Raw genomic sequence first — 25,280 nt, 5'->3', positions numbered from 1 at the left:
GTGCAAGGAAATCTTATATAGCACTGGTATCATCTTGGAATTTATGATGAAATAAACATTATAATTTCCAACTGCAATACTTGTTTTTGTAACTTTTTTACTAATTGAATGAGTTGGTTGTTAACAATCGGAAAAGAACGAATAAATCACCTCTTAGCTTATAAACATTGACTAACCAGTGCAAAGTTAACCCTAATGAAAATAAATTCTACTTATTTTATTATTTCCTATGCTTAATCTAATTTAGTAAACCTTTTTCAAGGATTAGTTTTTGGGTCTCAAATAAAGATATGAAAACAAAAATGAGTAAAGAGGCTCACCACTGGTCGCCAGTCTGGATGCACCAGAATGTAACCATTATTGGTCACAATGAATGCATAAGCATTGACCCCCAGCTGAAAAACATAATATAAGTTTCAAGGTATGACAATCAAACTTAGTCGTAACAAAGGTTTGAATATTAAACTGTAAACGTGAATATGTTTATATTTTTGCCACTATGTACAGTAAGCAGCTGGTTTCTGGTGTCTTTGCAGACCAGAATGTTGTTTACAGGACAAGATCGGTAAAATCAGCAGTCTAGTAAATTCAGTGAGCTCTAACTCTTAAAGGCAGTGAATGAGTTTCTTCTGTAGGATGTCCATTTGGGTCGGGAATTAATCTTGGGCGAAGCTCGAGTTGGGTCAAGCCTAACTTTTATTTTGGCAATTGCAGAAAAAACTTTTGCAAAAATGCGCAACTGTAAATTAACGAATGAAGGTGATTCGCACAGTAATGATTTTACCGCAGAATGATTTCACAGTGACCGTAGGAGAGGTTCACAATTATGTCGTGGCCGTGGAAGAAGTTGACGGTTTTAATGTGACTGCGGGACATGTTCATGAGTTTGCCATAAACTAGGAACATCTTTTTCACTTAACCCATACACTAACTTCTCCGCCTTGTGGAATAATATACTATTCCCATCTTGTAAGTTTAACAGTATAGGTCTAAGAATAGACAAATAGAATATATATTTCTAAATATAGACCGAGAGCAGTGCTGCGGTTAAGTTGGGCACGCGCTACTTGACTACACAGCGTTCCAAGCGGTGGACGCCAGAACTTATGCTAACCACAGCACTGCTGTTGGTCTATATTTAATTCTATTTGTCTATGGTCTAAGTGTAGATGCAATGCTGAAAGACATATTTTACCATATCCGTACAATACCACTCCAGTGGAACCTGGATAACAAGATAACAAGTGTAGTAGTTTTATAAACCCCCTTGAATTTTTTTTTACCCCTAATCACATGTTATTATTTCAAACCTTAATAAGAAGTCAACCTTGATAAAAAGTCTTAATCTCCATAAGAGTTTGTTATCGAGGTTCTACTGTACAAAATGCTAGCCAAGGAATTATTTACATGAGAATGTCGTTCTCCCAAAAAACAAATTTTTATACTAAAAATGATTCCATTTGTTTATGTCTTCACTGATCAAAGAAATGCACCTGTTTCGAGATATTTCTGCTGCCCTTCCTTGAGCGATTCTGTCAAGGAAATGTTAACTCACACACAAATCAGTATTTATTTTTAACTCACCCAGTGAGGAGCGAGCAATGAGTTGATTTCTTCAATTGGAATGTCCGTACCAGCTACTCCTAACAAATAGGCTACCTTCATCTATAAAAATAAATACTTGTATTAATTTATATTAGTGGAGAAAAAAGTATCTTACTCTTCAAAAGATTAAAAACAGAGGTTGAGCTAAACAAAATGCTCTCTATCTTTAGTGGTAACAAATTTACATTCCAAAAAAACCCCACAAGATAGAATATCACATACAAAGCACATTTTTTTTTTTATATGAGCTACAAAATCTTTTAACAGTGGGTTAAATTTAAGGATTTACTGTACCGGTAGTTAAAAAATTCAACAGAAGTAGTTAGTACAGTAGTTGTAAATTTATTTGAATTTTCTTCCTAGTAAGTAAAAAACTGAACTACCGTAGTAAAAGTTTTTGAAACAATAGTAAACAATATCACACAAAATTACAATTAGGGTGTTTTATAAAAAATACAGCATGTGAATACTGATTATAAAGTGTGGTAAAAATTAGAAAAAACCCTACAAAAGTTGAGTTAACACTTAATTGTAAGAGTTACTTTTTATAACTGTTTAATCCTAACTCAAAATTAATAATAACATAGTTGAAACCATACATTTCATAGATTGAAGTGGGTAATCTATTACTGTATGAATAAGTAAACTAAACACCAACTAAAGATGAATTAATTGCTTATGGTAGTTTAGTAAAATACTTTCTCCATATACTATGTATAGGGGGAGAAAGTAAAAAGATACAGTTCATTTACTTTTACTCAGATGGTTATTGATTATTGGTTATTTCAATTTAAATTAGTATAGCTTCTGAATAGTAATAGTAGTACAGTATTCAAAACATTAGTTAACAAAATGTAAGCCTTCTGTATGAAATAAGCATTGGTCTTCTAAGAATATTATTAGTATAAATGACTTTCTTTAAAATTTATCCAGAAAGGTATCCATACCTTTTTTTCTACCTTTAATATTTGTATTATAGGTATCCAAAAATAGTTAAAAATTAAAACTTTTAACATTTGGTATTGGATTGCTGTGTTAGTAAGCTGACAAACCAAACCAAGTTATTGGTAAAAAGAGGTGACTTTCGATGCTTTAAAATATTTTACAAAAGTCATTCAATGTTTTTACAAAAATTAGGAAACTACTCTTAGGTCATTTAATAATTTTGAATTGTTAGTAAGCAATGACAAAACTAATCTTAATCTTATAAAATTAAGTTCATTTTTCTTGTTATACAGTATTTACAACATTTTTGTTATATTTAGCTGTGCTAACTTACTTAAAATAAATGTATACCTACCATAAGTTCTCCTTAACACTGTAAGAACTAAAGTAATTTAGAGGAAAATACTTTTGTTACAAAGTAAGGTATATGAAAGCATGTACACAATTAACACAGTGCAAAAATCAACTGTGGATTATTAATCCATCAACTTTATTCGTGTGACAAAAGTGTGTTAGATTGATTTATAGGTGACAGATTTTGTGAAAACATTTAACACAAATTTAAAATCTTGGAATTAGACTACTAAAATACTTATTCCACAAGTTTAGAAGTACACAAGTTTAACTACTTTAACCAAAAGTGTTTAATTTTACAAAGATTGCAAATATTGGAAAGAATTCACATCACACAGTATAAGTTCTGCTTTACAGGACAGTAATATAGCCTAAATACTATAAGATATGTTCGACATATGCACACAAACACAAACAAACACACACAGAATACCACAAACACATGAATAAACACAGCAATAGAGGGCAAAGCTGCGAAATACCGAAGGGAAGCTTTACACACAGGTCTCGATTGGTAAGCTCAGGCAAGAGTTAGTTTCATAAGCAATTGACTTCAAACTGCGAAAACGTGAGATTTTGTCAGCGAATCAACTTTACAGACTTTTGGAGGTCGGATTTACCAGCATACTAAGTATTACACAAGCTTGGAAATTATACCAGCAGTCTTCAAGTAGAAGTAAAGCTTGCATCTTATTGGTCAAATTTGGCAATTTTAGTCTAAGTACATACAAACCTCAATTACCTTTGGCTAAAGCTGAAAGCTGATTATATAGCATATTGAAGCATATACGTTATATTTACTTCAATTTAAAAAGAGTTAAAGTATCTCTTTCAATCATACAGGATGGTTGTTTAATACAATTAAATTCACACAGATTCACCAATTACTTTACTTGATGTTATGCCATAGATTAAAGAGAGTACGCTTAACAATGAAACCTCCTTCACAAATATTGATTATTTTTGGTGAAACAATAAAAATTGCAAATAGAAAAACACATAGAACTGAAACAAGAATATTGATCAAAACTAAAAAAAGGTTGATTTCAAACTAAAGATAAATAAATACTGATTGCAAAAGATAAAAATTTTGATTACAAATAAAAGAAATACTGATTATAAGTGACAAATAAATATTGCGAAATATCTCAAACTGGGTAAATAAAAGACACTATATCAGTTCTTTAGGTGATGATTATTTAACTTTTTAATATTTAATAAAAAATGTCTCTTAACTTTCAATTCAAGCGTTATAAACAACATGAAACATTGAATTGAAAATACCATAACCATAAGGAATCAATAAACTATGTCTTTTATGTTTGTTGAGTTGAGAAGAAACTGATAGGATACTAATCAGAAAATGGCAAAATTCTTATAAATTTTCTCTTCACAAAATGACTACCTGCAATTTATAAAAATAATTATAGCAAAAATAATTCTTTATTCAACTTTTTATAAATAAATTTAAAAAAAACATTACCAGAATAGAGTGAATGTCTTATTTGTATAATTTACAAAACCGTTTACAAAACAAAAATCTGATAATAAATACGGAAATTACAAGTGGTACAAATTTGCCGCAGAGGTGCTGCTATCTATCGGGCCAGAAACACAGCTTTGTCAGGGATGTTTAGCCTTAAGCCACAAAAACAACAGGGTTATAAAGTCTGCTCAGCTGAAAATAGTATAGCATAGCATATACCTTAAGTTAAGACTGCAGTTTTATAAATGCATTGGGCAACAGATAACTTAATGAGCTGTTAAATGAGAAAAAAAGTTTGTTGATCAAACTGATAAATAGCCATAAAATATATTTATAAAACTATAAAAAAGAAGTTATTTAAAAAAGATAAATTTATTGTACTGTAATGTGTTATCAAAATTGTAACTACTAAAAATATTCCCTGATAATATGAAAAGAATATTTGTTACAGTGTCAGTAATAAAAACTTGCATTTAAAAAAACTATGATTTTATAAATTAGTTTATTCTTTACGGAATGATGTACATTTTAGTTAATGTGCTAACTATGGGTCTGGATTGTGAATAATGATATTGGCAAGATGAAGGAGCTTGGTAGTAAACAGTAAGTGTGATGATAAAGTTTTCTTCACTTCAATTTGTCCAAATAGATTAAAGTACAGCCCCAACAAATAAAAAAAAATTACCCATTTCCAAATTACAGATACAATCTGAAAAATTGTGTTTATTTAATAGACAAATATTAATCCTTTCCAATCAATTGATTTGTTATAGAAACCTTAAAAAAATCAATTTTAAAATAGCTTGAACTGCAAAGTATAAACATTTTAAATGTGGTTTTTACAATCACAAAAATAAGAAGCAAAACAAAGAGGCTCAAACAAATATTCAAATCCATATAAGTTGATGCAACAATCTCGGATATTATGAACAATTTAGTGATATGAAAAAAATACCCATGAATACTCATTTACTTAAGATTATAAAAAGTTTTACAAAACCAAAAATTAATCTTCAATCAATCTTCAATTGAAGATTAATCTTCAATTCATCTCAGTGATAGATATTTATTAGAAAAAAATACTAAATACTGTTTTTGTGAATAAAAAATTTAAACCTCCGAATCACTTATCAAATGTTAACTGCTTTTAATCACCTATCTGCCAGGTGATCAAAATTCCTCAAATTGGCTATCAACTCTATGTGAGCTTGCCTATTAAATTAATTTAGATCATTTGGCAGATAAGGTAAAACCAGTTAACACCAAATATTGATTCATACGATTTAAGCATACCATCAGTGAAAACACCCCTCAAAAAATTCCAACCTAAAACCAGCTTCCCAATTCCATGCGATTCCAAGCAAGTCGGTAAACGGAAAGTGTGGCGGACAAGATATCGATGCAAAAAAAAAGGTGTAAACAATTTAGAAGGGCAAGTTGTTGTGCGTTATATGCATGTGCAAGCTGGAAGCGGCGAGATAAGTGACATATACACACCCAAGCTCGACGTTACCTGTGTAGGCTTAGGACAGGTTGGGTCGTGTTCACTGCAATCTCTGCCAATTTTAACATTCTAAAAATAAAACTTGTGGTTATGTAGTTGTCACCTGCAATGTGTGTGTTGCTTTGTCGAATTACCGTTTTCGGTTTCGGGTGCGAGTGTGCGTGGTCGATTGTGTACGTCGTTTGAAATAAAATAGGTTTCCACGTCCAAATTGGACTGTTAGATCTTGATTTTCAGAAGTAGTTTTGGGTTTTAAATTGTGAAAAATGTTAGTAGTTTCGGATCCATTGCGGAAATCCATCAGGACAGGCTACTCAGTTGAAATATAACTCGACAGAATTGTAGCTTGTCCCGAAAAAAAGATTGCTGAAATGCATCTGAAATGTGCCGTATTTTCGCCAGTTCTGCCAAAGACTTAGATTCCACATTGTTGAACATAGAGGTTATCAGTAGGGCTTAAGTGTGTTTGATAGGTTAAGCGAAGTTTGATACTGTCAACGGTTAAAACATCATATGTTGTGTTTTGAAGATTGATTAGTATCAGTAAGTATTCAGTATTTAGTAAGTAGACATCTAATCAATATGAACCAGTTGTAGCCGTCTTTTCCAATTTATATTATTCTAGTTGTACGAGCCTCATAGCGTGTGCTACAGTCAATGTTGTATTACCTATATTGGTTTTTGATACTATGATAGTTTGTGCTATAGAAAATGCTTAAGTTATTTTTTCATTGTGGCTTGGTTAAAATATTTGTGTATTCAACATAATTTAGCAATCAACAGCAGTGTTTTCTGTCGGTGGCACAATTCAACCGTGTTGTTTTTCATCCTAATTCTGGCTTCAACACAGGACAGGTAAGTCTTTTAAAAGATCCATGTTATCCCCTCTCAGAGTTTTTAGAGGAGAAGAAAATTGTATTTTAGTTTGTAAGCTTATGTTTTATGTCTTTTAAAACCTTTAACTAGCTAAATTCTTGATTGTTGCTAGTACATACAAAAGTCAATGGCAAATAAAGATTTATATTTATATTTCAACTTTAATCAATGGTCAAAGATTATCATAACGACCTGAGGCCGAAAAGCCAACAAAAATACAATCAACTTCAATGTAAAATTTAATAACTTTTTTTAGAGAAAGAATGTGAAATATCTTAGGGGTTTACGGTTTTAGGGGGAGGGGACTAAAGAAACCTGAATATCGACCTATCAGGAATGTCTACAGGAAAATGGGACGGTACAGAAACAAGAAGCTTACAATGAAGGACAAAATATATCCATACAATTACATGAATAATCCGAAATAATTCTAAGATGCCAATATCCTTAGTATCATGTTGACCAAATACGTTGAATAGAAGAAAGCATATGCATATCTTAGACAGTAGCAAACTTTAGCTTTACCAATTATCAAACACACAAGGATTCACAGGCTTCAAACGTGATGGGAAGTCTCTTTAGGTTAGGTATAGTCAAAGGCAAAACCATTTTAAAGCGTTTCTGTTAGATCAATCGGAATGTACGATTATGTCAACCCCAACTCCAATACTGTGTGACTAATATGTGCAGCTACTGTAAATATAATTCAAAAGCTAAAAAGTGCAGGAATTTTTGTACTATTTCGAGTACAAATTTTGACAAAATAAACCCAATAACTACAATCTTGGTGCTCCTGCTCAATGCTTACACGGACATTTATTGTTTTGATTGAAAGATAAGCCCCTTTTATTTTGAAGTTTAAACAGTGTATAAAACGCAAAAATATTGCCAAAAAGTTGCTTGTATAGTTGAAGACACAACATAAGCAATCCTTTCACTCCATTTTGCATAGGGGATTTTACCAACTGTGTACAGTATATAGAATAGGCCTAGTAATTAACCAAAGGAAAAATATAAATGAAAATGAGAATGAGGAGGAAAATGCTCCTAAAAGTTGTTGAGAGTAAAAGTAGGAATAATATTGGAGAAGGGTTTAAAAAACCTCAAGTGGTTGATTATGATTTCACAAGTTACAATTAATATTAAACCTTTTAGTTAGGCCTACAAAAACATTAATTACGGTGTAATATTGCACTAGTATGTGTTAAATTGAGTGCAAATATGAAAGCGAAAACTAATGGTTAACAAAAGACTATGAAGTTTACAACATAAGTGACATGAGTTTTATGTATTCTTTTCAAAATTTAATCATCCAAAAAACAATTTTACAAATTATGGTTTGCTAAGGAATAAACAGGAGCTCGATACCGTACCTTCTAAACACAAAACACATTTAAAACGTCTAAGTTTCTAGAAACTCTAATCTAAGGTAACTTACTATTTATCTTTATATAGGTTGGAAATAAAACCATACACACAACATTACCATTTACTAGAATTACCTGAAAGAAGTAAATTTTTCACAATCTAACATCAATAAATATATACACCCAAATTGTTATCACCGAGGGCCAATTTTCTATCTAACTATCCAAGCAACCACACATAATTTAACATGTACATATTCTAGTCTAAAACTAGTATCGTGGTCCTACGATACACCTTATCTGTTACAAAAGTCGGTAGACTGTAACGACAATAACAGTGAATAATCGGAAAAGCTGATGACTATCTAATGGTAATAAACGCTATACTATGGTAACTGACGCTACGCTACTAGAATTCCAAGTACTGGGATGTACTGATCTAGATCACTTTTGTGTTTCGTACAATACCTCTTGGGTACGAGATACCCAAAATGCCTCATTAATCAGAACACGTTCGGTAATATTCTGTTGGAAGGATGGTTAGATTAGTGAGAGTATTATCAACACTTCCCCCTGACTTAGAGGATGATTATGTTCATAGAAGAATTGTGTAAGTGTAACATGTTTTAAATAAAAAGTATACGGCTTAAAAATGTTTACTTTTACTGGTGTGTTAAGTTTTATAGTGTACAAATAAATTGTGAACTAATGATGTAACGTAGGGCACAATGAGCCTAGGTTAAGGATTGTTGTTCATAGCAGGCTTACCTGAATGTATAGAATCTATCCTGACACAAGAAACAAAAAATCTTTATATAAAGAGAAAAATAAATATTTAATTTTTGCTGATAGAAATTTGAACTAAGGAAGGTTTGAGTTGAATGAAACCTTTCTTTCTTGGTTGAAAAATCTGTCACTGACAGTGAAATATTCTAATCATTGTATATAGTGTACATTTTTTTTCCTTCTGACAGGACACACTTTTCTTATCCGGCTAAGCCTGCAATCTCAACAAAAATAGTTAAATTGAAAAAAAAAATACAGTAAAATGCAAAATTGAGTATTTAATACTATTTTGTTGTCCATGTTTAACATTTTAATTAAGGCGTAAGCATTTAGCAAAACTAATTTTCCCGGAGATTTTAGTTGAACAAAAAAAGGTTTAGAAAACTTGCATGTAAATAATATATGGTACTATTTAGTGCATTTGTATGTTAAATTGTTAGTTATATCAAAAGCAATTTTTTTTAAGATTCCTCATTTTCCTTACAAACCATGATTATTATGTTATTATTTTACATTCTTTCTTTTACATATGTAAAGTTCACTAAATTTTTATTTCTATGATATGTTGAGTTTCAACACTACTACAACAAACCTACCAAAACATAGAAAATATAATTATTCTTAAAACTTCTTACTTACCAAATATACCAAGTCACTAAAGTCTTGAGACATTTGTCATAGATTATAGATTACAGTGAAATAAGTCATAAAACAATAAAAAAAACATACTAATTCTTCATTGTAAAAAAAAATTATTTTGAGTTTGTTTTAAATGGACCTTGCTAAAGATTTGTATGTATCCGATTATTTGAACACGGACTGATTATTTTGATTCATTGTGGACTTTTATTGTAAAGTCCAACAGTTATTTTAGTCAACAAAAATTGTATGTGCTAAAAACCATTGATTTTTTATGCTTTACTTTCGTAAAAATGTGTATTCCACTTCTTAAAACAATTGCTGTTATAAATACCTTTTTTAATCCAGCAATGAAGAAATCTTTTGTAAAAGTATCTTCTGATTCTTGGATAGTTATTTCACATTAATTAAGTTTTTTCTGTGTAAAATTGCAATATAAGGTCATTTTAATACATTTAACTATTGTTAACCTTTTAAAACCCTTTTAAAACTTTCTACATAATAATATAAAACAAAAACTGTAAAATTTATGTATCAGAAAACTGTTCACACACTAAATTAGGGATTACGATTTAAATACCAGCCAGTGATAAAACTGTAGTTGTACACCAAAGTAAAAATAAATTCATTGTAAACAGCCATTAACACATATAGTCCATAGATGAAAGCATTTCCTGCTAAACAAGGCCGGTTTAAGGCTCTGACTATATTTTTCATCACAAGAATCTTGAGGAAGGAACACACAAGAAATATACGAAGGCAGGTAAACTTGGCAATGTTGGCACACACTGACATAGGCTTGGACAAAAGTAAGCAACTTTGGAACTTAAGAAGATTTACCGGTACTTTAAATTTATTAATTATTACTTTTGTATTTCTGTCAGTGAATTGAAAAGTGACTTTTTCACAGTGAATTAAAAAGTGACTTTTTCACAGTGAATTAAAAAGTGACTTTTTCACTAAGCATTTCTGGAGAACAATTTTTACTAAATTACCAAAGTAAATTACTCACCGCGGTTTCCCTCCTGTCAAACACAGGCATTGATACGGATGTCATAAACCTGTACTTTTTTGTATCTCCTGGTGCTTGATCTTGAATCTAAAACAAAATGATTTTAAATCCAATTTTATCATCATGTGTTATAAGAGACTCTTACAAGGACTGTACAGGAACTAACAATCATAACTTTAGATTTCTCTGGCACTGGTTAGAAATGTGCCCTGGTAAGCCACGAGAAAATGCATTTTTTCATGGAAGGCTTGTATAGTTATGTGAAATCATAAAAATAATATCAATACCAAAATCAGGTTATGGCATTAGTTGGTAAAGATGTCATCTGGCTTTTGTAGATTTTGTGTTGGATCTATTACTGAAGAAAGAGCTACAGTAGTCGTTTAGAAAATTCAATTTTTCATGTGAATATCTGTACTTTCAACTACATATTTACAAATCCAATCCTGTTGTCTATCTTATCCGTATCCACCACAACATTCTTTATTACTGAACCCTTGTGCAATAGTTTGTATGAGGTTTATAGCAGAAAAAAAGTAATTATCAATCCTTTTGATGAAACAGATTAGAGAAATTTCAATCACAGAAGGTCCCCATCATTTGATAGACTTTTAGAAAAATCCTTTAAATTTTCACTATACTGGATTTCTTGTTACCAAAAAATCTTGATGAGCAGCACACATTTATCATCCACTAATGAGCTTTTCAATCTTTATTCACTATTCAATACTTACCCTCCTCAGCTTTTTGATGTTGCGTCTTTCTTGTTCATCAGGCTCCATAAATCTTTGGCGATCTTTCCTGAAATTCATGGACCTTTGCTTTTGTTCCTTGCATTCTTCTTGTTCCCAAAGGTAATCAGTCATTGATGGATCCTATTTGGAAACATACAGAGAAAAATACTGAAATTGAATTCGTATAGCTTTGAAGCTATATACAAGTATTTCAACCATTTTTCAAGACAACAGTGCACAGTTGAATGTGTAAGATGAATTTGAGTGAAGGTTAGGTTTAGAATGAAGTGTAGGCCTATTATTCACTTAAGTGTGGTTTAGTAACCAAGTCCAGCTGTTTCTTCAGACAGAGCATTTTATAAGCCTGGTGATAAACAACAGCTGAGCTCAGTTTTAAAAAATACCCCCGCCGCAGCAAATCTGCAGACTAAGCGAATTTCAACTTGTTTGATTACATTTTTACTAAAATAATTCCATAAATACTAAATGAGACATATTTATTCCCAATTTAAATAACATTAGATTTAACGAGTGGTTAGGTTTGCTACTACAGGGAAGGTAAAACGTGTTTTTTGACCATAGGTTGATAGTATAGGATGTAATAAATAAATTTGCCAAATTTTATCAGCATATCTCCATTAACAAGTAAACTACAACAGTTTTAATTTTCTCCATAAGAATAACATGGGATTTTAAAATACACTTTTTTTTATTTTCTCCGTGACCGTTAGGCATACAAAATTATTTCTTTTTGTAAGCTCTAGCAAATGGTTTGGAAAGAAATTGCAAAAATGTTTGTTTTTATACTCAACAATGGGAAAAAATTCATTTTTAATTCAAATTTCATATGAATTTGAACGGATGGCGTTTTTGGCCCCTGGAGCATCAAAATGAATCGGTTCCGGGCCTAGATCTTACCGTCCTACCTACGGTAATAGCTATTTCCCTAAAAGCAAGCCTTTAAACCCTAGGGGATATTCACTGATTTTAACTATTCCGATTTATATTTGGTTTTTTCAACATAAGTTCACAAACAGGTAGTAAATTGCTGATGAGAGGTGTACTTACAATGAATCAACCCATTACATCAACGCCACAGAGCAAACCACCGGAACTCACCTGAATAGCCAAATGGTTATACTTGCCTTCAAATTCAAAGTCTCTTGGTTCCACCCTCAGATACCATTTTGTGATTGTAATGAATGAATGAATGAATGTAATGAATTGAGCTAATGGTGGTATCTAACAAAAGTATAATAATATAAGACCACAGGTCGGACTGTTTTACCGTAATAGCTATTGGGGTTCAAACACAAAAAATAAAAATTCTCACTTACAGTGATGTCAGCGTAGACTGATGTCCATATGACAGGATGGATGTCTCTATGTAGCACCATGGGTCGAGCCATCACAGGTACATACTGTAGTACTTGCTCTCTCACCTCGGCTAGAGTGCTGAGATGTACATAGTAGCCTGTCGATATACACCAGATTATAAAAGATGGTACAGATTTATGTTTTAAGGGAATGCAGCTCTTACCCCTCAAATGTTAGTGGATATTCTGAGATTAAACCTGTCCCTCTTGTACCAATGTCTGTGATCAACTAGTAATGCCTTTTTTGTAAACCTTAGGCTGGAGATTTTAAGCGATGGTCATTTTGTTGGTGGTGACACAGGAGTGAGATGTTATGATAATTACAATGACAGGTGAAAGAAAAATAAAATAATGGTAAGGTAAGGATGATGATAAAATATTACAGGAGAGAGTAAGGAATAAATAGATCAGGGTAGATGAAGACAGCTTAAGAGGAAGAGTAGAAAAACACTGTAAAGCCAAAAACTTTTTGGACCTAAGAGAAGAGTACAAGAGGAGAGGATGTGTAAGGCATGGAGGTGTTGGTGCTAGGGATAAGGAAATTACAAGACTTAGAGAAGGCTGATAAATGAGTTGAAGAAGGATTTGGAGAGAAGGACCAGAGTGAGACGGCAGAAGGTAGATGAAAAACTGAGGATGGATTGAGAAATATGTGATTGAGGAAATGTGACTGAGAGAAAGACCTATAAGAAGGAGGAAAGATTAGGTAAAGAAGGATGTGAAGAAAGAGAAGTAAGAGGGCAGATTAAAGAGGCTGAATGGGTGAAGAAACATTTTGATTGAGGGAAAGGAAAATTGCGATAGATGGAAGGCGACTCAGAGGAACACCACCTGTACTGTAAGAAGGAGGAAAGATGATGTGAAGAAGGATGTGGAGAAAAGAGGAACAAGATGACAGATGTTGAAAGGAGATAAACAGTCTATCGAAAAACATTGCCATTGAAGGAAGGTGAATGAGAAAAAGACCTAGAAGGAGAAGATGGAATGAACCTAGTCAGAATCCTAGTCAACTCCCACAACCAGTAATAATCAGAGCACAAGAAGATATACACATGCATGACGGCGATGAAGATTTCTCCACTTGACCTTGCACTCACCTCTGTTGGCACAGGCCATCCACTTCACCTCCCGTACGTCAGCCACCTCCTTGCCCAACAGGTAGGTGAACACTCGCACAGGCATGTACGGCAGATTCCTCCAGTTGTACAACTCAAAGATCTCCTTGTAATTGTAAGGCACACCGTCCGTGATCAGCATGATGGCTTGGTTACAAGCAGCGCCCATGCGGTTCTCACGATACTGAGCAAAATTTGATTACCTTAAATTTTAAAGTGTTAAATTTTTAAGTGTTGCAGATATGTCTATGCATGCAACAAACTTATGACTTCAAAATAACTGTCAAATAGGACCAAAACAATACTATTATCAGATCATTGTTGCTCTATGGAGAAGAGACATGGAAATTAGATGAAGAAGGAGTAAAGGAAATTGAAAAAGGAAGGAGGGTGAAGGAGAACAAAGTTTAAAGAAGATTGATAGTGTTTGACAATGATTTCAATTTCAAACTCGGCATGTTTTGAGAAGGGGTCACAATAATCTTAAACATCATTTTCCATATATCTTCGGTAAATATTAAAACCAGATCATTCAGTAGATAAAATACTATGCGTTATAATTTCTCCTACAAAATGAAAGATATTTTGTTTCAACAAGATAAGTGGTATGCAAACTATATGAAAATATGAAGACGAAGTATTTTTTTTAAACCAATTATTGACATTAACGTTACTTACTTGTTGCAGAATATCAAAGGCAGTAGTAAGTGCTGTGCTGAAGTTCGCAATGTATTGAGCATTCCCCATCTCTCTCATACCCATTTTAAGTTCTCGGATGTTCTCTAAGTTTGCCTGAAATGAAAAAAAAAAAACACATTTTAATCTCAAGAACGAGAGGGGCAATAACTAAAATGCTCAAGAAACAACAGTTTTAATTTTAAAAAAAAACGTTTGCGTCCTTTTCCCGTAACTGAAGCAAGTTCTCGGAGTTCCAAGATACCTCTAGGTTGCACTACTATACTTATAAAAATGTTACTCGTAATATATCTCAACTTTACTTCTCAAACATTATTTTGTACATCATTTTTAAGTGTGAAAGTTTGCCTCAACACTTCACGCCTTATATTAACATAATTACTCATACTTCATTCAAACTCTAACTGATAATTTACCCTGACTTTGCCTATGGCCTGCCTGTGCTTATAGGGGCTAAATAACTGAATGTTTTTATTTAACCAAATTTACCTGTACGAGCATGTCCTTATAGCACTCCACCACTTCCTTTGTGTCGTTGACGAAGGACATGATGTTGACAAAGTCGTTGTTGCCTAGTGTATCCAGAATACTGTTCACCACGTGTCTCGCAATCTCTTTCCGCTGACCCATCATCGAGCCTGAGTTGTCCACCAGGATCAGCACGTCCTTTGGGCTCGTAGCTGCCTCAATGTACCAAGCTCTTGTGCGACAATCGTATAAGTCCACTGGGTCCACCGACCAACCCGTGGCTATAGAAATGAACAAGATCATCTAGATTAACATTTTCGTACAGATACAACACACATTATACTCCTAGGTTGTAGCAAGGGTTGGAATCAAAATTATAGAAAAAGCTGCAAATTACTCATTTCTGTATCACCCCCAAACTAAGTGAAGCTAAACTGAAAGTTTAACTTATTCTATACTATAGTAACTTTTTGGTCACATAATCAAAATTAATAATGACAAATGAAGAAAATTTAAAAGCCATAGCTCACTGCATGTGGCTCATTGAACAATATAACTATTTGTTATGAAAAATACTTTGACAGAATCAATTGCACAGACTTGCACCAACTAAGGAATCATCAAAAATAACATAATACCATCTAGTAGGCGTTTAAGATGTGCTCAGAGAACTATCTCGGAATAGGAGTAAGTGTCTAAGTAGTACAATGAATAGATGACAAAATGAGTAGTTTATGGGGTTGCCAAATTAAATATGGATAAAGTTCAGAGCACAAGATACAAGATACAAGAACTTTATTGTTAGTAAAATACATAATGTGGTACATTAGTAAAAAAATCTTACCAAAATTTGAAAGTTTGGATGTTTGTGAGTGAATCACATGGCAAATCACGAAAAACTAATGGACCAATTATTAAGCTGAAATTTTGCAGGAATATAGCCAAAATATCAAAGATTGACAGGTCTACTTTTATTTTTAAACTCTTGTATTAGATTGTATAGCTTACACTATGTGTATAAGGAAACCATTATTGTACCTGGGAATTGACGCATGAAGCCGGTTGAGCTGCCAAAATATTGCCACGATAAACTGGGATCTCTCTTATAGTTGTCCTTGAACGTTAACTCCAAACGTTCTGACCATTTGATAGCATAAATTACTTCTTGAGCTGAAAAGTGAAAAGTATTTTATAATAAAAAGAAAAAAGAAATTGTGTACATACCTCAGGTCCCACACAGATGGCCTAATGGTCTGGGAAGTAGTTATGGTGCTCACCTTTAAATCTAAAGCAAAGCCTTTATAATATCTATTATCTTTTTAAAAAGTTTACTTTGAACAATTGTAAATAACGTTTTGAGTACAGTAACTAGTTAGAACTTTGAATAATTTAATTACAAGTTGAAAATAACAGCTAACAGGTGAGTCAGTGGCTCAGTCACGGACTTTGGGCCCAAGGCATGTTGTGGGTTTGGATTCTGGTACTTGCAACTAGTGTTTATCAAAACAGTTCACCATTGTACTGTACTGGCTCATCCCTTGCTTTACTGGATATGTTTCTTGCACAGGCTCAAGGCCTATGTGGACGGGCAAATGCAAGGTTAAAAGAAGCCCCAACCTAATTAAAAAAAAAAAATCCAGATAGCCTAGCAATGGGCACACCACAGTCAGCTAATCTCAGCAAGATATTGTGATATGTTAAAATCAATGTCAAATAAATAGTCTACCTTTTAGCCTCCTCAATCCTTAACGCTTTCCGATGACCAGAGGTTTCAAGGTTAAGCTCACCTCATTGTTAACAACGATTAAGTAACAATAGGTGTTCATGACAGCGAAAATGAGAGATTTATATGCAGCATCCAAAGCCTTAAAACATAGTCATCGGAAAACTACAAGGATTGACCAAAAGGTAAAATACTGGTAACCTCTTTATTTTTAAAGTTAAACAGTTCTTCACTAACCTCTATCGTAAACGTTGGTTGGCACATGAACTGAGCTGACGTTAGTGTTGACAGGAAAGTCGTAGAAATGTGTGTCAGGAGTAAGCAGAAGTTCTCGCGTGCCCTTGGGGTCGTCTCCGCTCAGGTTGAGTTGTCCGGGCGGACGTAGCAATTTGGCACTGTAATACTCGTATGAGTTGGGCACTGGCTCATCGGGGTTGGAATCTACTGCTGCATTTTCTGCTGTGTCCACTATACGCTGAAATATCAAAACAATATTATTCTAGAGCCATAAACTAACATTGACTTTTGGATATTGAACTACACATCCCATATGGACCAGCTGTAGCTAATCTTTCATTAAAAAAGAACTAAGTCAATCACTAAGGGCCACACTTTTTCAAGATAACACAGTCAATTTGGAAATCATTCTCAGACATGTCACTGTGAGACTCAGACATGATGTCTTGATTATCTAAACTGATGGGCTAAAGGGGGAAAACCCAAAAATGTGTATTTTTTACTTTGTTACTAACTTAAATAGTCCTCATTTGTATATTTATCCTAACTTGTATTATTTTTTCTAAAATAAGATTTTGTAATATTTTGACTAAATATTTGGAATAAAATGAATTTGAATTTGAATCTAGTTGATAGCATATGAAAAGCTCAATAAAATCTTTAATGAATCACAGCAAAATACTCAACTCACCTTAACTGCTTCCACTTTATGACTCATCATATTTTCCATTTCCCTCACTAGCTCACTGACAATCCTAGACCCTTCTCGGGACTCCACTTTGGCGTCTTTAAAGCTCTGAAAAAAAATTCAGAATTGATTATTCCATTAAAGTAGTAGGCCTAGTGATTTACTAAAATACATTTGAGGTTGACATTATCAAAATAGATATCACAAGTTTCATGAATATACCGGGTATACATAAAAGAAGTAAACAACTTCGACATCAATTTAACACAATCGTTTCTGACATCACTGCTGTTAGTACAAGGCCACACTAACTAAACAGGACGTAATGCTCCTTAGGCATGACGTCATGTTACTTTTTTAGTTACAGTATATTTTTGTTTTCCAAGAAAAGATTAAAACAAGCAGCTGGTCACAAACGGCAAAAATTACGTCATTGCCGTCACCTTTGATGACCTCATACCAGAGGAGCATTACGGCCTGTTTATTTAGGGTGGCCTTGGTTGGTATCACTGGGTTGGAAAACACCTCAAGTTTTTCCCACACATCTGACTATTGTTAAAAATGCCAAAAATGTGGTAAAATTGTTATTTATTGATTTTGTAAAAAATGGTCGATTGGCTACTCTTAACGAAAGTCTTCTTGTGTGTTGGAGTTTGAAAGAACTCGATCTGCTACCGCTGCTTAACGTCATTTTTGGACGCGTTATCATAGAGACCCTTCAAATAGAACCTCGACTGGCATCGGAAGTTCAAGGCCACAGGTTACTTGGGAAAAAGAAAGAGATCTGGGAGACCAGCAACGTCTAATGATCAGGTTAAGTTCATCCGTACAACTGTTGTAAACACACCGAGGATATCAACTCGGAGGGTGGGTATGGAACTTGTCTCTAACGTGGGTATGCTTTGCTTGTGAGGTTATGTCAAAGACAGAGATTTTGTACCTCCTTTGCCGTTGAATCTCTTGGAGCCCAGGTATCACATCACTGTACAAAGTGTTGATGAGGCCAATCTTTAAAAACGTTTGGTCAGAATTTTATTTGGGGATGTACTGCGTTAGGAGGAGAGTCGACGTAGTTCACTTAAAACACCCACAGATAGCAGCGGTGCTTGGAACGTAGCCGGTCCTATGCTGCCAATTGGAGGAAGAAAGACGGGACAACAAGTTGATTTCTAAGCTTGCCAGATGGGATTTTACGAGGAAATTTACTATCAACCTACACCACAACAAAAAGCATGTCACACACTACGCTGTGGTATAGGTCTGCATTCGACTGACGCTAGGCTCGTCCTGAGCAACACATTGATGCACTGCAGTGTGGGTTTTGGGTCAGTACTGACCCGGCCGCGTGACGGCTGCGATCGCCGTGGGCAGTACTGACCCTTCCACAGTGAACGCGTTAAATTGCCATTTGATATGTTTTAATATTTTTTCATAAGATACTATCTTACATTTTTAACCCCACCATATTTCATTAACATAATTACCACTAGGTAATGTTTTTGTATATTTAAAAACAATATTACTAAAACTAAACAAACGTTGTTATAACCTCACCTTTCTAACATCATCTCTTCTTGTAACATAGTCACCAAGGTTCCAAAGCTCCCCTGCGAGCCTTCCCGCCCAGCCTTCAACTCTGAAATTGGTTTTAAGATAAGACCATCGGATCAGTTCAAAAGAAACTAATTATCCATTATCTATATATACATCCCAAAGTACCCATGAACTTTTGAGAAAACTACAAGTCACACCTCCATAAACCATATACTTAAAATGTTCAACATGACGAGAAACCTTGCTCAAAACTATCCATTATTTCATAAATTGCCCTTTAATTCCTTTCTAAAGGGAACTTTCCAAGTACCTAATGATGATAAAAATACCCCAGCTGTACTTATTTGTTTGTATTACTGTATTTTGTTTTGTTTATTTCAGCTTAACTTATCCAATCAATAGTTTTATGTATGTGCAATCTTTGGTTTTATTATTAAAACGTTTTTATTAGCTCGCTTTCTTGTCCGGTACAAATTTTGCAATCAATTTTATACTAACTTCCCGATGAGCTCTAGAGACTTGAAACTTGAAACATAGCTCACAAATGGAAGACAATGCAATCATTTAATTTTCATATTTCCCTTGGGCTACGCCCCACGGGCTTGTTTTTATTAACTCGCTTTCTTGAAAATTTTGATAACTTCCCGATGAGCTAGAGACTTGAAACTTGAAACATAGCTCACAAATGGATAACAATGCAATATTATATCATTTAATTTTCATATTTCCCTTGGGCTACGCCCCAATGAGCTTGTTTTTATTAGCTCACTTTCCTACAAATTTTGATATCAATTTTAAACGAAGTTCCCGATGAGCTAGAGACTTTAAATTTGAAACATAGCTCACAAGTGGATGACAATGCAATATTATAGCATTTAATTTTCACATTTCTCTTGGGCTACGCCCCACTGGCTTCCAATTTTTTTATGTTTACATTTTGAAAGAATGTAAATATATCAATTAATGAAAGTCAGCTGTAAATACTTAAATTTGACAGTTCAAAAAGCAGAGGTTAAGAGGTACAGGTTCTGCTCCCAAGAGATTCTTTATACAAACAAACATTTCAAAATAAAGATAAACAATCTGATTGCATATATAAAGGTGTTTGTTAATAATTTCATTTGTTATTTATTAAATATTCTATAAAGTTAACAATAAATTAAATAGGTTGATATATTTATAGTTAGTAGGTAGGCCATACATTCAATCTAATACATCCTACTAATATTATAAATGAGAAAGTTTGGATGGATGGATGTATGGATGTATGGATGTATGTTTGTGACAAGTGAACGCGAAAAATACTGGTCGGATTGGGCTGAAATTTGGCATGATGATAGCTCACATTCCCGATTAACATATAGGCATATTCTTATTTCAAAAATCCTTTCGGGCTCCGCCCCAGTGGCTCTGGAGTTTCCCATGTTAACCTTATGAGAAATGAAATTATTGAATCTTAACAGCTGTTTCAATTAAACAAGTTGGTTCTGTTCTGTGATGTTCAATAGCATTAAAGTCACAAAAATTACCAACAGGGTGCAGCACTATTATTTCTTTTACATTTATGACAACAGCTAATTTGCAACCAAAAGGTGAGTGAGCGTAGTGAACGAACTTCAACCTGGAGGCGAGTTAGCGTAGCGAACGAGCTATCCTGAAGGCAAGTGAGCGCAGCGAACGAGCTCCAACCTAAAGGTGAGTGAGCGTAGCGAACGAGCTCCAACCTAAAGGTGAGTGAGCGTAGCGAACGAGCTCCAACCTAAAGGTGAGTGAGCGTAGCGAACAAACTTCAACCAGGACGTGATTGAGCCATGCGAACGAGATAATCTTGAAAATTAAGAAGTTAAACGGGGCAAAGCCCGCGGGTTACAGCTAGTAATTATATAAAAAAAGAAACTCAAATAAACCTTAGATTTCCCACATGCCTCTGTCCTAATCTGATATAGATGCATGAAATAGATATAACATCCACACACATTAAATACTAAAAAGTAGAAAATAATTTATAAATAAAAAACTTTTTTTAAAACAAAACGTTTTTTAAATGCACTAAAAAGTAGAAAATAATTTATAAATATGTGGAGAGGATAAATACTTGTAAGATTTAAAACGAAAAACGTGGGGTGCATGCAATTGATAATAATACATTAGTTCAATAGGTGAAGGTAATTGTAAATCATCTATTGCATGCACCCCACGTTTTTCGTTTTAAATCTTACAAGTATTTATCCTCTCCACATATTTATAAATTATTTTCTACTTTTTAGTGCATTTAAAAACGTTTTGTTTTAAAAAAAGTTTTTTATTTATAAATTATTACTTATGAAGTCAAAATGGGTGAAGCCCTTGGGTAACAGCTAGTATTTTCCAACAAGCTTTTTTGACACTACAGGGTCTACACAGCAGTATTTATTTAAACCCAGTTTATAATTTATTTACTATTAATTTTCAATGCAGATGAAGGTAAAATAAACATGTTACCATTGAATATTACCATTGACTATTGGATACAGAATAGTTATATTAATAGTCAAAGATATTACTGTACTCTATATCTTAAAGTTAATTGTGACAAAATAATGACTAGTAAATGAAATGAACGATACACACTTTCATCAGCTTGTGAAAACCCTTAAAGTTATAATGGATATAAGCTGTGGGAGTTCGATATTTTGGTACTTTCCTGTTAAAGGGAACATTCATTATTATCGATGATTTTTGTCTCGATATATCGATATTAACAAATTGAAACATATCAGCTGACAACTATACGATGAATATTGTTCAGTATAAACAAACAATAATGAAATGAAACTGTTCTAAAAAAAAATAACCTAACATACTAACCAAACTTGCTTTAAAATTTCAAAATTCCGTGTTTAACTTGCCTTTTCTATTATCAAACCCAAACGGAATTTTTAAATGGTACAGCAAGTATGGTTGGTTATGTTAGGTTAGCTTAGAACAGTTTCATTTCTTAATCCATGTAATAGACTAAGTCAGCTGTGTATTGTTTTACACCATAGTTGTAAATTATTTTTCTCTTGCTTATTTTTCAAAAAAAGCTCGGTTTTTATAGTTAGTTTTTGTTTTTATACTCATAAATGAATGTGCGTTAGTATTCCGTTATGCTCAGTTACTTTCAGACTTGATTTGATGTGTAACGTGGTAACTATTTAGACTTTTGAAATTTCATAACCTGTACCGTTTGATTTGTTTACGTTTATCTATCATTTCTCTTTTGAAATGGCCGACGAAGGTGTGAATTACACCAACTCGCACCTCTCTGACCACAACTACTCCAATACCGAGGGTTCTCTTTCATCTGAAATCATCGATGCTATGATTGATTCTCCTAGCAAGATAAACACGTCAGAAGACGATACAGACAACTGGCAAACGATTCCCAAACGCAGAAACGTTGGAGAAGTTTCTAATAGAAACCAAAAAAAGGCCAAACAAGACATGAACACGCCTATTGAAGTTAGCAACAGTTTTGAAGTATTAAATGTAGATAATGAAGACATAGATACAAAATTACCCTATGTTAAAGAAGAAATAAAGAAACGAAGTGAAAAATACCAAAGAAAATTAGAAACCCATCCAAATTTCCTGGCAGTCAACCTCCTCGACAATAGTGAAGCTACATATAGGCTCAAAAGAGTTAATCCAATAGACCTTCCAAATCGTTTTTAGTTAAATTTTTTAAAATTTTTTGTATGTTAGTGCACTTGATGGAGTGTAACTAACCCATGTTAAAATGGTTATAAAATTTACTTATTATTCTAGTATAGAATAGATTGTAAATAAATACTTGTAAAAAAAAAAAAAAAAAAAAAATGTAATAGACTATTTCAAAACAAGATCAGTTAGTTGTTGTTGTTACCACATAACACTCCCAACTATATTGTTTACTTAGAAACATGTTTTGAAAAGTTATATTTCTTTAATCTACAAATTAACGCAACATACATTTTTAAGGTTTTTAATTTGCCAGAATCACGCTTACCAAAAATTATTGCTAAATCTGTAATTGGAAAAGGTATTTTTTGGGCCAAAGAGTGGAAATGTCTAGGGCAAAAACACGGTTTGGATATTAATTTCGAGTCAGCAGATGTTTTTGAGGGATTAGTGAAGATAGGGTAAGGCGGAAAGAGATAGATGGAGAATTGATATGGTTGGCAGAGCGCGTACATCGCAATATCACCAACAACTGCTTGCCGTTGACCTTGACCTAGGGCCCAGGAGTTTTCTCACTGATAGCATCAATATAAATCTTATCTCATGGGTCATTAAGGCCCGAGCAGAGCTGGTTGATTTGAATCACAAACCATGGATAACAAATAAAAATCATTTTTGTAGTTTGTGCAATTTGCGCGAATTTGAAACAGTTTTTCATTTTGTTTCTAATTGCCCAATTTTAGGCGATATCAGGGAGTATTGGTTTGGAAAACGAAGCATGCATTGGGGCGAACACATAGAATACATAAATGGTAGGGATTGGCGTAAATTAGCAAACTTTATGAGAGAGGCGTGGAGAAGGAGGTGGGAGTTAATTAGAGAATTTAATTACGAATAAATCAAGTATTTTTTTTTTCCAAATTCAAAATTGTTTTATTCTCTTTCTAATTTATAAATTATAGCAAAACAATAATTATGTCAAATAACGTCAGCCTGTCTTCTTGAATATTCATAGTAGTTTTTATAGATTTCATTATGCGTAAACCTTTTAAAACCTAATAGTTTTAAAAATAAAATAATACAAGTTATGTAAACAATATTATGAAAAAGGTAACTTTTTGTTTTGTTTAAAATGGATGTAAAATTGTATGTAAATTTGTGTATGTTATTAAGTGTATTTTGTTTCAACTTCATTTTCATAAATGTGTTTTCCAGGTGTGCCAACCAAACAGACGGTCGTAGACCATTGTTTAATTAAGCGTATGTTATGAGAGGAATGTTTATGTTAAAATAAAGCACTTTTTCATTCATTCATTCAGTTAGTTGTTGTCAATTTGTAATGGATCGGAAAACAAAAATATCGATATATCGAAAAAATCATCGATAATAATGAATGTTCCCTTTAACAGGAAAGTACCGTACCGATATTTTTTATGAGTAAAATCACAAAAATTTCATAACCTTTTCAACCCTAAGTTTTATACTGGGTTGGGGGTTGTACCATTTTGTTTAGAGCTAAACAGAATAGGCAGCTATAACATACTAATTTAAATCAAAATGGTTAGAAAAAGTTTTTCCGAAAAATTGATTGTTGTCAGAGTTGTCTATCAAGTTACGAGTTTCCCTTCTTTTCCTTTTGGGCGCTTTTAAAAACCATTTCCCAATACATGTAAATTAATTATAGTTTGGTGAGTTTCTAATCCTCATGTGTGTACTGTTTACCAAGTGACAACCGGTCTCTCGTGTAATATTTAAATATATACATCTGACCGTGGCAATGACCTTAGCGTCACATATTACTTATCTGGTGATTGGTAGCAAAGGTGTTTAAGGATTTAATAATTTGTCGATTATTTGTTGCTTACGTTAAGTGGAGATGGTAATGAGTTACTGTAGCCTACTAACTTAATAGTTCCTTCTAAAAAACAAAATAGCATAATTTTTCTTCCTCTAAGTATTTATAAAATGTAGACAGTTTTTCATACTAATAGCTATCTGTATTTAACCCCTTTTTAAATTAATGATGGCAAAGATTACACACATTTCAAAATGTATTAATTTTGATTTGAGGTTTTTGCATGTTTGTATGATGATAAGACAAAACCAGTTTGTGTATTTTATCTTTATACAAATCGTGTTACATTTACAATAATTAGTCAATTAGGGGCTAAACTAACTTAGGGAGATAGGGTTTGTAACTTACACTGTGAAAGTCCAAGTTACTGTATCGATTCAATTTACACCACAATATAATTTTATTTATACTTACATTTGGGGTTTTATTTCTTCCTTATCTCTGCTATCCTGTTGTTGTGTAAATGAAACAAACAATAACTGACCAAGCACAACAGTATAACAAAAGTTAGTTCTCATTTTTCGCCGAACATGAACACATTTAATCAGCTCTCTGTCGTCTGCTAGCGCAGTGGTTGCT

At 33.2% G+C, this 25,280-nt stretch overlaps 1 protein-coding gene across 6 annotated transcripts in view; it reads right to left on the bottom strand.

Annotated features, from left to right (window-relative positions):
- Positions 1-25,280, bottom strand: part of LOC128996802 (voltage-dependent calcium channel subunit alpha-2/delta-3-like) — a 58,944-nt gene extending 33,664 nt beyond the window's left edge. For 4 of the 6 annotated variants that reach the window (XM_054422277.1, XM_054422279.1, XM_054422281.1 and 1 more), the window contains exons 1-14: positions 25,116-25,280; positions 19,166-19,247; positions 17,615-17,719; positions 16,924-17,161; positions 16,002-16,133; positions 14,985-15,244; positions 14,478-14,591; positions 13,782-13,983; positions 12,646-12,782; positions 11,309-11,449; positions 10,575-10,661; positions 5,904-5,963; positions 1,585-1,665; positions 321-395 (exon numbers count right to left, since the gene is read on the bottom strand). In XM_054422277.1, the coding sequence (XP_054278252.1) occupies positions 321-395; positions 1,585-1,665; positions 5,904-5,963; positions 10,575-10,661; positions 11,309-11,449; positions 12,646-12,782; positions 13,782-13,983; positions 14,478-14,591; positions 14,985-15,244; positions 16,002-16,133; positions 16,924-17,161; positions 17,615-17,719; positions 19,166-19,247; positions 25,116-25,219 (1,818 nt within the window). In that variant the 5' untranslated portion in view covers positions 25,220-25,280. Of the gene's footprint in view, positions 1-320; positions 396-1,584; positions 1,666-5,903; positions 5,964-8,605; positions 8,663-10,574; positions 10,662-11,308; positions 11,450-12,645; positions 12,783-13,781; positions 13,984-14,477; positions 14,592-14,984; positions 15,245-16,001; positions 16,134-16,923; positions 17,162-17,614; positions 17,720-19,165; positions 19,248-25,115 lie in introns of all 6 variants that reach the window. The other 2 variants (XM_054422278.1, XM_054422280.1) reach the window with 2 other exon arrangements.

Source organism: Macrosteles quadrilineatus, unplaced genomic scaffold (assembly GCF_028750875.1).
Source record: "Macrosteles quadrilineatus isolate MER2022 unplaced genomic scaffold, UCM_ALF_1.0 Scaffold_6__1_contigs__length_79288215, whole genome shotgun sequence".
Classification (NCBI taxonomy): Eukaryota; Metazoa; Arthropoda; class Insecta; order Hemiptera; family Cicadellidae; genus Macrosteles; species Macrosteles quadrilineatus.
This window is presented reverse-complemented; position numbering and strand designations above follow the sequence as displayed.